At 38.9% G+C, this 19,338-nt stretch overlaps 1 protein-coding gene across 9 annotated transcripts in view; it reads left to right on the top strand.

The window, feature by feature from the left end:
• Nucleotides 1-19,338, top strand: part of TMEM132C (transmembrane protein 132C) — a 219,828-nt gene that overhangs the window by 114,509 nt on the left and 85,981 nt on the right. For 8 of the 9 annotated variants that reach the window (XM_068701120.1, XM_068701126.1, XM_068701119.1 and 5 more), the window contains one exon: nt 4,074-4,220. The exons of the other annotated variant lie outside the window; for it this stretch is intronic. In XM_068701120.1, coding sequence (XP_068557221.1) covers nt 4,074-4,220 — 147 coding nt within the window. The remainder of the gene's footprint in view (nt 1-4,073; nt 4,221-19,338) is intronic. 9 annotated transcript variants of the gene reach the window in all.

Below are 19,338 nucleotides of genomic sequence, written 5' to 3'. Positions count from 1 at the left end.
CAGATGTGAGCTGAAAAGACTGTACAACTCAGTGGTCACTGATCTGAAGCTGGCCTGCGCTCAGATCGAAGTACAGTGCGCTGGGAATAGCACGGCATTTATGAGGAGCATAATGCAGAAGATGCAGAGCTAAGTATAACCCTCTGAAAAGAAACAGTGCAGAAACCAGAAAGTTTAGTAACTGGAAAACTATTCCAGGTATTATGGAGCCTATAGGAATTTACTATTGATTTAGCTTTTTCTTCTCAAGGGGAGACTTGTGTACCCCAGCTGCTCTGCAAACTTTCTGTTGGAGTGCAGCCTGCCAGTACTGCTAACCCTGCTAACAGGCTGTGCCCTGGCTGTACCAGGGAAGCGTGGAAGCATGAAGCAAGGACTCTTCCTTATTTCTCTGAAGTGACAGAGGTGATGCTCTCTAGGATTAACAAACATCAGCAAAATCAGAGCGCTTGAAGAAACGTGTGCAGCACTCAGCAGCCTGTCCTGTCTAGGCCCTGCTGCAGGTGGTAGAACCCTCCCATGACTATAAGCACTTATGCAAGATTAAAATTTAAATTTAAATAGGGAATTATAATTTGAGCTCCTGCAGTTTTAAGTCACATCTTTAGCTCTGGCTGTTGCTGATTCAATTGCCTTTCAGTTACTGTCTTTATCAGCTGTATAGTATTATGTCTAAACACTGCTGAGGTTTCTTGTAATTTGAGGACAGTGAAATGGAATGGCAAGATTTTCATCTGCAGCTCTGATCAGCCTGTATTAATTAGAAGCGTTATTTCTAAGTTTAACACATTAGGAAGGTAAGGTGCAAAATGAAAATCTTTGTGTACAACTAATAGCTTCAATTGGAAACAATATTTGCTTGGAAATTGCAAACTTATACAAATACATTCAGTGTGAGATTGTGTCAGTAAATATTTTTACTTGGTCTGGATGACAGTTATGTAACGATATGTAGGTGAGCTGCTGGAGACTTCTTCAGTAATGTCTTTAAGATGCAGCTTGCTCAGCATGCCAAGTGAAATGTTTTAATTTTCCCTTTGAGGGAATTAAAGAGAAATATGTTACCCAGTTATTTTGAGACAAAGTTGAGGAAGAGATTTCCTGTGCTGTGGGTTAATAACCTTAGAAGTTGAAGCAAGAAGCCCCATTCTGGCTACCATGTGTTCATAAAGCTTCAAAATCTCCTTCAGATGGAGTCTCCTGTTTAGAATGGGATTGAAGCCGACCTCTGGTATTCTGTTCTGTTCCTGGTCGTTCTTTCATCTTTCCATTGCAAGGTCTGCTTTCGTCAAAAGATCAAAAAATGTGCTTAACTTTTCATCAAACCCAAATAAATTAGCTGCCCTTGAAGTTTTGTGCATATGTAGGTGGCTTGCTTAGCAGGGTATGTGTTTAGATCCAGAGGAAGGGGAGGGTGATTTTTGTTACTGGTCAGAAGACCTGGAGCTTTGCTTTAGTTTATCCTACTGTCATGGAGAGCACATAGGCATAGTGAGAGAGGACATTTACTGACACCCACAGGAAATGCTGTAATTAGCTAGAAAAAAGTTGGGGTGTGAGATTTTGACTGCACTTGGGTGGAAGTCCAAAGTGACAACTTCTGGCTGTGCTAGTGGATACTTCCAGGCTGAAGAGTTGTGCAAAACCACCTTTCTGTGAGCACAAGCAGCCATGGCAGATGGGAGAATTTTGCGGTATGAGTAGGTGGGGAAGCATGCACTGAGGGAACCTGGAGTACTTCAGCCGTTTGTCACCTCCGTTTATTGTTGCTGCGCCTGCTTCCCTTAAGTAAACATGCTTAGTGTATATGTACTGCATAGATCAGGTGGATAAATACAGGAGACTGTCAAGCAATTTGGCCTTCAGGTCCTCTGTCTCAAGGTTTATTGAGGTACTATAACTTGCAAATTTTTATATACAAAGTTGGCACTATTGATTTTAAAAAACTAATATTTAATCACAGGCATACAACAAGGTCAATGGATTTTTGTTAAGGAATTAAATAGACTTTTCCTTGCTAGCACTCAAACACTAAGTAAATACAAAATTAAGTGAAAACATTTGTGGCATATGGGTACAGACTGCATTTAAAAATGCATGGGGCTCAGTACTGTCTGACTTAATTCTGATTCATCCATTGACCTTGTTATATAAAACTCAATGCCCTTTTTAGAGGGAGAGTTGCAAATTGTGCTTCTGCATATTTATTTAGGAAGTTCAGTCTTCTGGGTGTTCATACCCTAATTCCAGTGCTAAGTGCAATCACAACATTGATTTTTCTCACTAAACATAACCCACTTTACCCTGGGATGGATTTTTTTTTTTTTTTTTAATGGGCTTTATATAATGGCATATGTGAAAACCACTCAACTTAATGCTCCATATTGTAGTTAATTAAAAAAAATGGCATTTTAGCCATAGTCTTTTGTCCTCTGGCAATGTATTTTACTGCTAACCTTGACCACACAAAATGTCTATCCTAATTAACAGGAGACCAGGTATTGACTATGTCAAGCTACATGATGGAAAGAGCAATTTACAGCTGCTAAGGAAGTTGTAATTGTGTTGAAAATCCAAACATGAGGAACTTCATTTTGACTGACATTATGCCATTTCAAAGTCCATCTCAAAGAGCAGCTTCTCCCTGGTAGCTAAATAACAGTATCCTAAAATATGTCCAAATGTCTCCTAAAATGCATACTACCAAAAGCATGCAGATGGATTTGTATGCATTTCAAGATTGGCAGTAGTGTTTTCTTATTAATGAAATGTTTATTTATTTATTGTTCATTCATTTGAACTGCATGCTGGAAAATTTAATGGGGCTTAAGGCTTTAATGAACCTTCAGTATCAGATTTGATTCTCCACTTACTTTTTCTTGGTTTTATTTCTGGGTAATTCAGCTGAAGGCATTAGAGGTACATCAAGTTTGTGCTAGTTTTACTAGAACAAGACTGTAATTTGTGAAGCTCCATTGTGTTTCTTGTTGCAAATGAAAGAATTAAGTGCTTTGCTTTTATACAAAGAAAAAAAAATGTTTTCTTTTTCAGTGTCTTAAATTAATTGTTTTTGTCTCCGTGTTAAAAAAATAATCTTCAGAAATGCAATTATATTTGCTCAAATTATTCATGATTACATTTTTAAAGTGTTTTAATGTCTAAAGATATGCATATGCATCTTTTCGCATCAGTCCTCTGGGCTGGTGGAATTTTGTGCCTCTGTCTTTTTGAAGAGAAAGACTGTATAAGTACTGCTTATTCTTGATGTTTTGTAATAGAACTAGAGGACAGAAGTTAAATGTTCTGCACTTAAATAGCATCTTTGCTGGGTGTTCTTCATACAAATGCTCCTTAATTGAGCAAATATTCATTAATTAACCCTCCATTCAGTTATTGCTGATATCCATCACTGGATAAATACCGTTAACTTTTTACTGGGCATAACAAGTAACAGTGGCAGAAATTTGCATCCTCGAAGAATATCACTGAATTAAAAAGCCTTGTATTAGACAATGGCTGCATTCTCTCCAGGCTGGAGATTCCAAATAGAAACAGAAATTTCCTTGTAAATCTGTCACAGGGAAGGCAGAATAGCAACCTGTCCACTAATAGCTAGAAGAATATTATACATATAGATGGATTATTTAAAATTCTCAAGTGAAATATTCATCTGTGCAATGATCAAGCACAAGCTTGTCTTGATACAGATGAACAGAACCTTATGAAGTCTTCTCTGTTGGGACAAATTTACCTTTGAATGAAACTGTTACCAGAATAAAGAAATAAATATCGAGTGCAGATTGTCCTACAAGTTTAGTCTTTGTCATAACTCCAGCCTACTGTTGGCAGAACATATAAAGGCACACAGGAATTTGATTCTGTCTAAAAAAAAGAGTAATAGGTGGCCTTAGATCTGCACTCACTATATCAGTCTATATTTACTTATGGATTGGAAATGTCTTTTATACTTAGCTTAGTTTTGATACATTGAGATTTCCATGCCTGAGCTATATTAGGAAGATCACAGTCCTGAAGGACTCCTATAAACTTTTTACAACTGCTGTTTCCAACAGGGCAAAGGTGAAGAAAGGTGTAAATATTCTCAGTGCAAAGACAAGTGATCCCCAGCAATGGGATGTGAAACAAGAAGTGGGGAATGGTGGAAAGCATTCGACTGCAACGGTTATTTGTCAGAGGATAGCACCAAGTTCAAGGAACAGGTATGAAACCTCATCTTCGTGGCACATTAAACTCATTTATATCCATGATACCATTCATTGGTTGAAAGACATAGGGCTCACATTACCACTACTCATAGCAATTAAAACTGTAGCCTGGAAATCTGGAGACACTTATGTTAACTATGTTACCATCTGCTGATCTATAACAGGATATCTCAGTTTCCAGGTAATGAAATTAATCAGTTTAAATGAGAGAAAAAAAAAAAAAAAGGCCTAAGATTGGGAGAGGGGATCATTTTGGCATGGATATAAATATCCTTAATTTTAAAGGTTTCTCTTGAACGTAATTTTTCGGCTAGATAGTTTTGACCTTGTTTCTCTGAACATATCACAGCCTCCATGGTTGGCTCACCAAGCAAGTAATTAATTCTTCCAGGATGAGCCACTGTAACTTTCAGGCATTGGTACAGGGTAATTTTAAGCTTTCAGTATTTAGTGTCCTGTGTGTAATATGGCAGAATCCCCTTCTGCAAAGCATTTCTTCTTCCAGAACTAGAGTTTCCTTTGCTAGGCTATGCACCGGTAACTGTCAGAGGCAGCCACACACTCCAGGAAGCACTGGTATGAACTGGCCTGCCAGTGCCTGCTTTCCTGTTTGATATGCTTGTACTGAGAGTTAGTCTAGCTGTTCCACAGCCATAAAAGTGGTGCTTTTTCAGGAACTCTGATTGTCTTCCACATCATACAGTGAATTCATACACTGTTGGTTTCAGTGGAAATCATTTGGCTCATGCTGGGTGTCATCTTTTGAAGTCTAACAACACTGTTGTTCATTAGTCCACGTAGAGGATTTCCATTGTACAGATCCAAACAATGTTTCACAAGCTCTACACTTATTATTAGCCTCAATCCCAGGCTCATTGAAGAGTATCATATACCCTTCAGTGGATTCTGTGTAGGCTTTTGCTTTCCCATGTGGTGGATCTTTACTACCTTAAAGCATAGAAAACTTGAGCAGGTTTTAACACTTATATTCTGTGCCCAGCTTGAGTGCCTGGGAAAATTAGACTTCCATAAAGTGTGGAAGTTTCTCTTGTCATGAGCAGCTCATTCATTCATAGTATCATTGCAGCTAGTGTGATTTTTAGTGGAGATTAGGGGGGGGTGAGGGCAGGGGTGGTATGGAGTGAGGAAAGGAAAAATAACTCATTTAAGCCTACCAGAAGTAAGGGAAAAACAAACAAACAAACAAAAAGTTTAAAAGGAAAAACATGGCTATAGAACAGAATGTGATTCTGAACGTATTTACAACTGCAGGACTATAATACTCAGGTTATCAAATCCCAAATTAAATCTTCTTAATCCAATTTGCATAAAGTCTAATTAACCTATAAAAATATTTTTAGCACTGATTTTGCAAATAAAAGTCAATGTTTTAATCAACACCTTTCTCTCCTTGTGTATGTAAATAGTCCCTGTCTTCTGAAAGTATGACAAGCCTAGGTTTGAATGAAATTTTAATATACAAGGATGAACTTGATGGAGAAACTTAGGGGTGTGTGTACTGAGATCCCAATGGGAAAGCACATGGTGTAGTGGGCATTACAATTACTGAGCATCATTTGGAGCCCTCTGTGCAGAGTACAAATATTCTATTAAACTGATTTAATTTGGTCAAGAATTGCAAGCCCCTAATGGGATCTTTCTGTGCTGCCTCCAGCGTTTTCAGAGTGATTTAGCAGTGTAGTGCATCTGGGCAACATGCAGTTCTGTAGCAAGGTCAGTGTACATGTGAGCTACCACTCTGGAGCTCCAGCATCAACACCTACTAATTTTCTTCTGCAGTAAACTCAGTGATTTCATAGATACATTGGTTAATTTAAGCAGGGAGTGTTATTTTCCATGGCCTTCACCAAAGAGCTTCCGAAAAGTAAGTAAACATTTATATTTCTTGAGTGTTTTATGAACATTGACACAGCCTTTCGTGAGGATGATAGTATGTTCCTTTTCTTTGAGTGACCAGCTATTTCTATCACAGCTCAGAGAATGAGCTAACAGGAAAGGAAAATGAAAGGTCTTCCGCAGTTGTGCCTTATTCCTCTGTACTGAAACTAGCAGGAGTAATTTGGCTTTCCCTTTGTGTTGTCACATGTGCCCAGTTGGTTGTGAAAAGTCACAATATTTCTTAAATTAATAGTAAATTCTCAGTGTATTGGTGTGCTGCCTCCTGCAAACTGTTTTGTGGAAACAAGATAAAACCTCATCCCAGAGCTCCTTCTGATCATAATGAAGAAAGTGATGTGTTAGGTAGTTAAGCATGTGAATAGGAACTCCTGGCCTTTCTCTGCACACTCTGATTTACTTGGGAGTCTTCTTGACACACCATGGTGAACCTTTGCACTCCTTCCCCTTCACATCCCTGGAAACAAACCCCCAGGCTACATAAAACAACTAATTTTTCTTGCCATGTTGCTTTTCTTTTCTTTCATCTTTCTACTATTGTAAGTGTATGGCTGTAATTACTTTATAAGAATTTTGAAGCAAGCAGTTTGTATCCAACACCACTCAGCAGCTAACAGCTTTCACATTATATAAGTAATAAAAACCAAGGGACATGTTTTAGGTACCTCACAGGAATAATTGTTTACGCTTACATTTTGAGAATATGTGAGCCATGTTTTTTTACTTTTTAAGTAGTATTTCTTCTATTTAAGTGTGTGCCACTAAAGCAAAGAGACATAGCTTCTTAACTTTGATTTATTCAGAAAAACTTTACCACTGCAGCAAGTAGCTGAAAACAGCTTGAAATCAGCAATGTTTGTATGCCTCATAATGCAATTTGTGCTGAGATTCAAGTAACTACTGATGAGGATAGCAACAGTGTGTTGATTAGTGAAAACAAGGCTAGACTACTGCTTGGTCAGTTGTTTTCCCTTGTTGTTTCTCATGTCTGGAGGACAGCTGGTAGATTTGAAATGTGTCCTCAGGACAGATGAAGAGATATTTCTGGTTACTATCACAACCAGTTCCATATCTTAGCCTTGCTTCTGTTTGGTTCCAGGCAAGTATGGTTGATTTATGATGTACCACATCTACCCTGAGAGCAGCTTCACTGAAAAGTCTTGTATTTGCTGTATAGCTTATTCTGGACTGTCACCACAGCATATAAAGTCTGTTCCAAGACAGAGCAAAGGTTATTTTTAACCTAAGTAATTTTCACAGACTTTTTTTTTAATAGCATACCTCTACCAGCTGGTATGCTGCCAGACGTGGGGATGAAAACAATGGATTAAGGGTAGGAACAAGAAGGTTTAGGGGAATTTCTGAAGCTGCCTTCTCTGCCAAAGCAGGACTATCCTGTATCTGCTATGTCAAGCACTAAGTAGCAGCAACAGGGGCTAATCTAGACCCAGCTCCCCTTCCTGCTTCTTCAAAGACTTCTACAAGCTGCCTTCATTCTGTTCTTGGGCTTATGTTTCTGCCTGTAGATGTTTTATTTTGTTTGCACAGGAAGAGTCACCAGTGCTTTTGATTTCTGCCAACACAGCAGTGCCTGTCTCCCTAACTGGGCAGAGAAACAGAGCGTGGTAGAACAGAGAGACATTTAGAAAAACTGACATAATGGAAAACTGCTGTGATGTAGCACTTCATCCTCTTGGCCTTGAACCTTTTGAGAGGCCCATGGGCTTACAGCTCTCCAGCCATCTGTCTGATAAAGAGGCAGACTCAGGAAGAGTGCTTCCAGATGTTATGTTTATGTTTCAGACTGTGTCACAATCACTTCCCCTGCCACAAGCACACACTTTTTTTTTTTTACTTTTTTTTTTTTTTTTTTTTCACTGGCTGGGTATCATTGCATTCACATGGGAAAAGCTAATGATGTTACCAGGTTGTGTTTCATATCATCAGGGCACAGAGGAAAGCAACAAAGCCATTACAGTTTTGTGCAGGTCCTTCCTCTGTCTGGCAGCACCATGTGTTGCCAAGGGGTTTCAGCAAAGTGAAATTATCTTGTGCTGGGAAAAAATAAAAATAAAAAATGTGAACAACAGGTCTCAAACTTGAAAAACCACAAGCCGCGCAGTGTGTGTGTCTGGCTATATTTGAAGACAGGCAGTGCATTCCCAATGTATGGGTACACAGAAGAGCATGCAGACATTATAAACAGGGTTGAAGATATTAATTATTTGAAATCTGGGTCACCTTTCCCTTGCACAGTTTGGGGTCAGTGTGGTTTGCAAAGCTCAGCAAGGTGACAGTGGTGCCTGCTGACCACAAAACCTTGCAGTCTGAGCAGAGGACATCTGTCTTCACAAGGACTTGGAGGTTTGGTGCTCATGGATCAGGATTTTTTCCATAGAGTCGTTTGTTCTTCTGACTGTTAATTTATGCAGGATCCAAGCTGGCATGACACATGCCACTACTGTAGTATTAGCTGCTTGGGAAGTCGTATGTGGTCATATCTGCATCTGCAGAAACTGATTTGTCCAAGCCAGAGAGATGCTTTAGAAGGAAGAAGTCAGCAGTGGATATCTTTTTCCATTGAAGCCCAAGAGGGAAACAATTTCCTTTAATTTATATAAAAGTCACATGCGAACAAGTGTTATGGCCTCCTGAGTATCGTGCTTTAAGCATTATGCATATTTCGGTGCAAATTAGGTGCAGTCTTTTAGTCTGCTGGCAAGTTACCAGTGCAACCCTCAGAGCTTGCAAGGCCAGTCACTCCTGTGATGTGCATCATTCTGCTTAAAATGACATGGGGGAATTTATGCACATAGCTTGCAGCAACAGTTTCAGGAATAATACAGCTTAGCCTTTACCTACTGCTTTAAAGATCCTTTCCTTCCACCCTTTCTTGTCTGATTTACCCAATAAATTATCTTTGCCTGCTGTCTTAGCATTCTGAGATTTCCCTTTATGTTAGGATGCCTGCTTCAGGTCAAATTAGGTCACAGATGTCTTCAAGCATATGATGTAGGTGCCAAAGATATACTGGACATCTGCACATATGGCAGAGGATCAGCCAGCTGTGCCTTGTAACAGTGTCTTTTCTAGGGCACAGAAGACTTGGGTTAAAAGGTTGCTTCCCAAAAGAGCTCTTCATACAGCTCCTCTTTTGCTGCTTTGAACGTCAGAAGTGTTTATCAAAGCACTGACCTGGGGACAGAGGAGGGATGAAGGATGCCTTTCATATCTCTTTCAAGAGGAAGCTGTCTGCAGGATGGAGGCAGATGCAGTTACCATTGCCTCACTCTGTCTGGTTGCTGCAGCATCTGCACAAACTGTCTTGAGGGGAAATACTTGTTTCTTGTGCCTTGCTGTCTTATTGGGTACTTGTGGGGAGCAGGGCCACTGGTTGAACCTTATGAGTCCTGAGTGGTTTTGACTTAATGGGCAGCTCTCAGCTGCATTAAGGGAAAGCAAATTTCATGGGTGCTCTCATGAACAAGGACTCTTGCTGAAGCTGAAGGGTCCTTTCTTTTCCATGCACTCAGTAGTGCAAGTTCAGAAATAACGAATTTGAGATAACTATAGCAATCGTCATGACAACAGCATCTGTCTAGTTTTCATCTCGCACCTACCACTGCAAGGCCTTGCTCCATAGCTGGCGTGTCTTGGTCCTGCCAATATGTAAATAAATAACAATAAATAACTACTAACAGTAAATAGTTTTGCTTGAAATGCGTGTTTAACAAATTTGTTGTATGGGCATAAATAGCTGCTTTATGACAGAAAAAGGCCAAAACCAACAGGATCTGCATGAGGCAATCCCATGAGTTTTCTGTCCAAGAAAATAAATTAAGTGAGATGAGACAGCAAGATGCACAAAATTAGGCCCATCCATGATCTTCATAGGAGTTCCAGCCCAGTTCCAATAAATTAATTGTTTCTTTGTTTTATTTTGGTGTGTATTTGTGTGTCTACTTTGGAGTTTCTGTGTATGTTGGGAAGAAAAACTAAAGCATGAAGAGAAAGGTCATTCTCCAAATATTTCTTGCACTAATGAAAGCATCAGATTTTGTTTGCTCAGCAAATCTGGGCAGTTTGGAAATGCTCTTTACAATGCTTATCAAAACCAAATGCTGGACACTTAACCAATGCATGCAGTAATCTAGCCTTACTGAGAAAGTTGTCTCACTTGCCACCAGTTCCTTCCCTCAGGTTGGAGGTATTGTTTTATTTCATTACTATATAAATACAGCAGAGCCCCTCACGTATTAAATTGAATAGGATGTGCAATCATGGAATAATGGGAGAGTTTTATATCCATTTCAAATTGATGGACAGATTCAATAATAACTATAATTCCTGATGTCCAGGGTGAGATTATTGTTTGACTTCTGACAAAACAGTAATTTCTCACAGACTGACTAGAAAACATAGTCTCCTTCTCAGTCTTTGGCTTATGTCAGAGTATGTGCTTTGTAGAGCTCCTGGATTTTATAGTAGGACAGGCTGGCCGTCCCCTTTGCATCCTCTGCAGAATAACTGCTGTCTTCTCACCTCTTGCACACAGCAATCCTCATCACCTTCCATTTTAATAAGATGTAATTCTTAGCCAGGTTGTCTGTGAAAATCTTTCCGATGCAACTTGTTCATGGACTGACACTTTTGTTAATATTTTTTTCTTTGCGTTTTAAATCATGAGTTCTAATTTTGGACAAGGTCAGCTCTCATTTATCTGTGAGATTTGGCATGGGTAGGATGTTTTAATAGCTATTGTCATGCAGCCTTCCTTGTGATTTGGAGACAGTGGAAGATAGGAGACAAAAGATGCAGAACTGGGGAGGAGGGAAGGAATTTGTGCGTGTGTATTTTTCCTCACACTCTCTTTGAAGCAGAAACATCTGCTGAAAGCCATAAACAGCTGAGTTCAGCAATACCACATCATGATGCCAAGCAACTCTGCTTTCCTCTGTAACTTTCATAGCAGAGGAAATAAATCAGTCAGGGAAAAAAAGAATGAAGAAAATTCAGGAGAAAGCACCAAAAGCCAAACCTTTCTAGAATATAGTGAATACGATCTTTTTTAGTATTCAGCAGAGTAAATTGAAATATTTCATACACATGTAAATCCTCTCTATCATTGATACTTGTGTTTTCACAAAATTCCTCTGAACTCATTTGATCTGAGTTTTATTGTAGGGATAGTATGCAGCAATCCTAAGCATGCAAGTACTATGTTAATTTTTCTCCTCCAAAACGCTGATGAGCATCTTGTTTTCAAGGTGCTTAAAACTGGTCAAGAGGGACCTCTGGAAAAATACACTACAATCTCAAGAGAATTAGATGATTTTGAATGTTTTCCCCATCTCACACCTCTGTCAGAAAGAAGCAGCAGCTAACCAGATGATGAGGGGAAAGTATCACCAATTGTTTGAGACCTTTGCCTTGCCTTGGACAGAGCATGCTGTATTATGTCAGGTGAACCACTTGTTTCAGCACTGTCTTACTGAGATTTACTTTTCCACTCAAAGATGCTTCAGTTTTATGAGTTACTACCTATTTTAAGCACAGAAAAAATCTCTTTTCTGTTTCTTTATTTTGTTATTATATAATAATGGTGATTGCGGTATGAGACAGGCAGAAAATTACTATATAGATGTCTGTTGTAAGCCTTACAAGTTAAGCAAGGTTGGTAGGGAAATCAGCAGATTATGGTAAGTGCTGACTCAGAGACTCGTTACTCCAGGGGAGTTTTACGTTAGATGTTAGGAAGAACTTCTTTACTGAAAGGGTTGTTAGACACTGGAACAGGCTGCCCAGGGAAGTGGTGGAGTCACCATCCCTGGAAGTCTTTAAAAGACGTTTAGATGTAGAGCTTAGGGATATGGTTTAGTGGGGACTCTTTGTGTTAGGTTAGAGGTTGGACTCGATGATCTTGAGGTCTCTTCCAACCTAGAAATTCTGTGATTCTGTGATTTCACGGTGTGTTGGTGGTGCTGTGTAGGGCTGTCCCTCTAGTCACCACTCCTGGCTGTCCCTGCAGTTCAAGTCGTTAACCGCTATTCCCAGTTGCAAGTATATGTAATCAAATATGTGATGTTACTTGTGTACCTGTGGCAAGTGATGGCTAAACACTGCTCCTGCTACCTCTAGAACTCCTGCTGAACTACTGCCTCTTTATTCATCATCTGTCTTTCAGCATTGTATGTCTCACAGGGCCTAAATAATAGAAAGATTGAATATTTGTGTTTTTATACACTGCATTTTTTCTCTTTTTAAAAATTCAACATGAGTTTAAGTGCATTTCATTAGCCTCTGCCATTACACCCATCACATATCTTCCAGTTGGAGATAATTGTAATATAAAAATAATTTTATAGGCATATAAGGCATATAAGCACATAGGCATATATATTTATAGTGATATATTTAAGTGATAATTTTATCACTTAAAATCACTTATGTGCGGGGTTTGTAAAGGAAGTTTGGTTTTCATAAACACTTGGCAGACCTAACTGTTGTCTCATTAATACCATTTTTACATTGGTTTAGCTCCACTGAGTTGAATTATATGAATCTACTGATTCTCAGTTTTGTAATTTAAAACAAGATCAAGCCTTGCAGGATGTTTGTTTAAACTCATTTGCAGTATCCTGTTCTGTGATTGCAAATGTATCAGTTTGAATACCAAACCAGCATAAGGTCCTGAACTCAAACAATTTTGGAGACCTGGTCTGACAGCTGTGATTAGTGCATCAGTCCATGTGTGTTTGGTTCCTTCAGACAGTCGTGTCTCAGGCTGCCTTTCTTACTGTCCCCTACTGAAATGTTGTCCCCATGTGCAGTGCTTCAGCAACATTACATTTACATCAGTGCTTGGAAAACCTTCCTCTCCTTCAGTTATCTTAGAAAAGTTATAGCAATGACGGGGCATCTAATAGATACAGCTCTCTTCCTACAGCTTTGTATTATTTTTTCAATATTTATATGCACTCTTGTCTATCTCTCTCTGTCCTCTGTCTTTTTTCCTGCTTATACTGGTAGGCTTGCTGAAGCAGGCTGTGTGTTTGTTATTTGGGCAATATTCAGCAAGAGAGGTCCAAGCCTGTGACAAGGATCCTACTATACTGATAAATAGTCACCTCCTTTATCTGGTTAATTCTGTGTCTCTGCCTGAAAATAGTTGAATGGATCCATTTCCTTGTGTGAAGCGTGTGTGAAACCTTTCAAGGCTGATATGGGGAGAATATTGACTTGTAACATAACTACTAATAAGCCACATTACCAGTGCTTGAGGCTGAATGTAGCAGCAGCATTATTGTTCTGCAAACACTTTAGAGCATATGAGCACTGCTAGCAAACAACAGTTTGTGTAATTCAAGCTGGATGTAACACAACTCGGCAAAACTAAGGACTTCTCACATTCTGTTATGATGGATTTCATTTAATTCTCCCTGCACATTTTGCATAGTAGAGATAACATATGCTTTTACATGCTTAGAAAGTAAAAATCTTTGTTGTAGACAATACAACTCCTTTAATTAAAAAAAAATAATAATTGTATTAGAGATCATTGCAGTTCTCGCCACATAACTGTCACACAAGAGAGTGTAACTTGGCTTCTATAGGTCATCATTTGCAAATTGTAGTTTATCTATAATTCAAGCTGCAGGGAGACCTCTGGCGTTTCACATTCTAGGTATGAAGAGGGTTTTTCTTCGCTATCACTTCATGGTGATCAGGTGATAATCAAAAAATATGTTTTAAAAGGCAGCTTTTTTTTTTTTCCTGAGCTGTGCAACCACAGCCCCTTAAGTCTAAATCAGTGTAGAATTTGTCTTGTTGTGTCAAGTGCTTGTACAAATCACCTGGCTTGAGTTGGGTTTGGTTACATACATTGGCATGTCTGAAGGGACATAGGAAGTGTTTGGAGAATACTGTATATTTCCTGGCAATTGAACAAGGGAGAAGTAGGCTGCTCTTTTGGAAGGTGGGAAATGTCTGTGAGTTCTCAAAAACTTCATTAGGATCCATGAAATCTTGACTAAATAAGACCCATGGTGTTCTGTTAGTTTCAGCAAACAGTATTGGATGATCAAGATCAGCAATCATATTCTTCTGTAACACTTTCACAATTAAGAATGAAAAATTAAATTGGAGTAACAATGTTATACAAAAATTGCCGATGTGTTTTGAATGCACTTTTTCCTTAAGCAGGGAAATCCAGTGCTTTTTCCTGAAGAAATCTGTGATGCATCTGTATTACTTTGAATGGTCTGAATGAGGAGTGTCCACAGATGGTATAAATCAGTGTAGGCTACTGAAATGATGTATGCCAGTTTGTCCCACTATCATTCACAAAGAACTCATAGATCTTTCCCATCATTACTTTACTGACATGCTAGTAATTTCACTGGGAAGCAAATTTATTAAAGAAAACTGAGATACTTGTTGTAGCAGAGTTTTTTTTTTTGATAGATCAGTGCTGAATTCCAGATTGCTGAATTCCAGGAATTTCAGTTCCAGTTAAATTTATAGGGAAGAAACCTTAGCTTCATTGAAGTAAACAGCAACATTTTCTTTGCGGTCTGAATTTCACCCCAAGTTTAGACTGAATTCTTACTGTTCTTTCCTTCCTTCTCTCTGGTTTGCAGCTCAGAAAACTAGATAATGTCTTTCCTGTTCAAGGCTGTGAACAGCAGCTTGCCTACTACCCTACCACATGTATATTTGCATACATGATCGTAATTATTACAAAAGGAATTTTAAGTAGCACCCCATTGATTTTTTGTTTCCATGCTGTAAATTAATGGACTGAGCATGCACTCTTTGTAATCACACTAGTAGAAATTCAATAATGACTCTGCCAGAGTTCTTGAGTGACCTCAGCCACTGAATTCATTCCGATTTCAGCTACTTTTAATGAGACTGGCATATTTAACAATGCCATCAGATGGCTTGAAAGCTAAGTGCTCTGTCAACCAAAGCATTGCTGATAAGTCAACTAACAAGAATTGTAATGTTTGTATCTGTGCTCTTACCCGAAATAGTTTACAGCTCCTGTGTGGCAACGTTCATTTTAATGCACAAGGCAAAAGACATTTCTGATGTATATAATCTCCATGAAATATTCTGTTACAGCTACAACATTTCAACCAAACCAGAGCTCAGCAAGTACCACTGACAGTCTCTGAAGGAATATAATCTGTCTGGTTAGTTTAGCAATTGTTCAGCTAGATTTAGAGGTTTTAATTGTATTTTATTATAATTTCTTATGGCATTTTTGTCATCTGTGAAAAAGTGTAATAGGATGGTGAGGCTCTCCACTTGGAGATGCTATTTCTCATTTTTCGTCTGTAGAAATGCTCAGAAATTTAATGAGACTGACTGAGAAGGAATATTTACAGACAGATCTTGTTCATTGCTTCAAATCTGTTTCGCTATCTGTAGTTGCTTACTTGCACAGTTTGGTTTTACCTGTTCTGATTTCCTCACAATGAACTAGTAAGCTCCTACACATTTCAGATGAATGATATTTAAATACAAGCAGTAGTAAATACAAACAGTTCCTAACAGTAATCTTTATGTACAAAAGTTAACCTAGAAGCATGATGGTTAGTGTAGGGGACTTGATAACAAAGAATTGGCTAGTAACTCAGCTTTTTTTAACATTTCTCCCAGAACCATTCAAGAAGGGATTGTTGCCATGTTTTGTTACCAAAGCTGTACATATTATTTTGACAGGCAGCCTCTCCTGTTCTTTTCAGTATTCCTGGGACTGGCAGAATTGCTGAGGTGAGATGAAACATAGTCATCAAACATCATATAATTGCCACATCCTTCAGTAGTGGAAATCAGCAGAGATTTGTTCTGGATCTGAACCACTGTATGAATTTATTAAAAAACAAAACACCTAAGAATATATCCACAGTCACAGAACAGACTTCCATTTAGAGCAGAACCTAGGACATTTGAGGGCAGTGTTTTTCACAGACCTGGCCAACCACACTGTATGTAAACAGGCTCCGACTTTATAAATGTTTGCGAAGTGTGACCTTTCTTCACCATTGTCCACTCTCAGAGGAATGCTGATTTCACTGGCTTTGTTTTGAGTGCTGGTTTTAAAATGAAGTCTCTGCAGTTGGCAATACAAGAAGTTATTAGAACTATTCCAGATAGTCACTTTCTCGAGTCTGTCACTGAAGACAGACTCGAGAAAGTAGGTAAACCCTTAAATTTCATAGTTGCTTCTAGCTTTTCATCTTTAGCAGGAAAAGAGATGTGCTTTTCATGTTCCAAGGCTTCTCCACAGTTCAGAAGCCTAAGATGCTCTACAGCTTCGTTCTGACCTACACACTAACTCACCAAATCTTGTGTACCCTGTCTCTTCAGTGAGGACTTGAAGAAGAAAAAAAAAAGAGTCAGCTAATTAGCTGGGTCACCAAATGGTCAGGCTTGGCAGGGCTGAAGGGAGAAGCACTCTGTGTGAGCATGATAGAAATGAAGAGATACTCATCCAGACCAAACCTCTCTTGAGACCTTAAGAGTTTTCTGTCCCTAATTAAAATCAAGGGCAGATTATGTGAGCATTTCAACTTCTGTCTCCCTTGTCTCTTTATTACTCTTTCTCAGATCTTAATGCTTCTGACTGTGATAGCCAAAACCTCTCAATTATTGTCACACTCTAAATAGCTTAATGACAATTATCCTTTGTAGGGAAAAAGAGAGTTTAAGTGAATGGAAGTGATAATTAGATGCAGAAAAAATATGCCAAAAGTCATTGTCACTTTGCTAACTAGATGTAATTTAAATTTTACAAGAAGGTATTAAAATTACTACTCTTGGAAGAGAATCCAAAACTATAATGGTTGTTCTTTTTTTAAGAGAAACAACCCTTCTCCCTGGGGCCAGTACCATCAAATCTTTTGTATTGAAAATAGCATAGTGCTAAGAATGGGGAGGTAAGCTGTTAGGAAGAAATATATACTTTAAATATATAACTTTATCATTTACTGTATACCACTTCTGGTGTTGGCTCTCTTTTTTGACACTTGTACAAGGGAATGCATATAATCAAACCCAAATCTGTTTCCATTGAAACTGAAATACATTTTGATGATTCTGGAAAATATATCTTGGCAAGCCCTGAACCTGCAGACTTTTCCAAAGCTTTCTAAAAATCTGTAAAATTAACCTTCAAAATCTTTGTAGGACTGCCTTCCCACTAGTCTCTTCTGTAACCAGTTTCCACATTCATCTGTCTTTCTTTTTGCTCTGTATTAGATTTCCTGATGTGGGTAGAAATCACCTCAGTAATTTCTTCCTCTTCTAAGGCATGTAGTGGAGATATTGGCCATTATTCATCTACTTGATGTTCAGGTTTAAAATACCAAATGCACTGAACTCATTTGTCCCTCCTGTTTCAACCAATTTCTGGGTAAAATATTGATTTGATTAATTACCCGTTTGTAGCACAAATGTACTGTAAGTTGCTCTGGTGACCTCTGGATCGTCTAATGGCTGATACATGGGAACTCTCTGTCACAAGCTGAGCTTTGGCCTGTGCCAGTCCCAGAGGCTATAGTGTCAGAAGTGGGAAATGGTTGATATCCTGTATCCACAACGTTGACTTTAAAACCACTGCACTTTCTCCTAGATGCTGTGTTCTGGGATAGAATCCAAACATTCCTTATTTCCTAGTGTTTCAACCTGTTTTGTCTGAGTCATGCTCTCAGACATCAGCAGAAATCCATCCCAGCCCTGGGAGAGTTGTGCCACAGAAGAGCTGGGCTATATGTCAGAGGGATCCAGAAGAAGCCTCAGTGATGCTCCTGCATTACTCACCCATTGTCTTTCAGGCTACCTAAGCTCACCTAACACAGCCCTCCTTCATTCAGCTTCAGATTCTTTTAACACTGATTAAACCCTGGGGACTTTGTTCCTATCTAGGGTGGTTACAGTCTCTGCTACCTTACTACTAAAGCTATCTGAAGCAAGGGAAGCCTGTGCTGCTAATTCTATGTATGTACGTTCTTTATCTCTCTCCTCCTTGCCAAGCTTTAAGCTTTGCCTAAAAATACCCTTAACAATAAAAAAAAAAAATCCATAGTGCTGCCGAGCTGGCTGATTTGCTGGTGACCTTCCCGTGAGGACTGCGTTACTCAAGAATTCACTTGTCCTTTAAACATGAAAAGATAGACAGGTGGAGCCTGGGGTATTACTTGGTACAAACCAAACATTTTAAAAGCACAAAGTTTCAGGCCTTTTCTGGTAATGGAAAGTTCTATTTTCAAAGTGCCATTTGACATTTAGAAGATTAACTAGTATTGACTTTCTATGTGAGTTGGGCTCCTGAGTATCTGAGTCACTTTTGGAAACCTGAGTTGGCCATCTGTTTCACTTAAGCTTTGCAGTGCCAACTAAAGCAATGCATAAATACTTTGATGAATATAGTTTGTAGTACCTAAGTTTTAAAAAGCAGTTATTTCAACAGTTTGACACCTATTGGAATTTTCAGAAGGTCTGGGGCCTCGAATTCCCACTGCCTGGGAGAGAAGGCAGATGTGTTTGAAAGCAACTGTAGTTTGAAAGAAACTTGTGCTTTTGAAAACCCCGGAGCTGCCCCATCACTTCTGAAAGTAGAATTAAGGAACTTCCAGAAATTTTACCTCCCATCCCAATCAGACATCTGACAACGGAACCTGAAAATGAAGATTATTTCTTAAAATGGTTAGAAGAGTGAGATGGAAAATTTTAGCTTATGTAATAGGAATCTCCATTGCAAATTGGTCTGTAGATTCTGAGAATGAAGCATGCAGGGCACAGCTGAGACTGCCAGCATGGCCATTTGGGGCACAGAGGAAACTTTCTGTTATTGGTTCTAACTGAACACAGACAGGAAAGGCAGATATGACTACAGTCTAGCATAGCGTACGCCAGTGTTTGAGCAGGGCTCCGGCATCGGAGGGATATGAAGAATTATCTGGGAAAAACTTTGCATTGAAAAAGAACTTTGCATTCATTTTTGCCTTGAAGGAAATAACTAGTCTAGGGAACCAGCCTGGGCTGCATTTTGAACAGCCATCTCCAGGCCATTTAGCATTGGGGAGGCTCATAAAAAGAGCTCTCAGTGCCCTAACCCATCTTGAAAATGATTCAATACCCAATTTTATTTGGGATAATCTGAGTCTCCCAAACTTTCCAGGATTAT

The sequence above is a fragment of the Anas acuta genome, chromosome 17, assembly GCF_963932015.1.
Source record: "Anas acuta chromosome 17, bAnaAcu1.1, whole genome shotgun sequence".
Classification (NCBI taxonomy): domain Eukaryota; kingdom Metazoa; phylum Chordata; class Aves; order Anseriformes; family Anatidae; genus Anas; species Anas acuta.
Note: the sequence above shows the minus strand (reverse complement) of the source record. Positions and strands in the feature narration are given on the sequence as shown.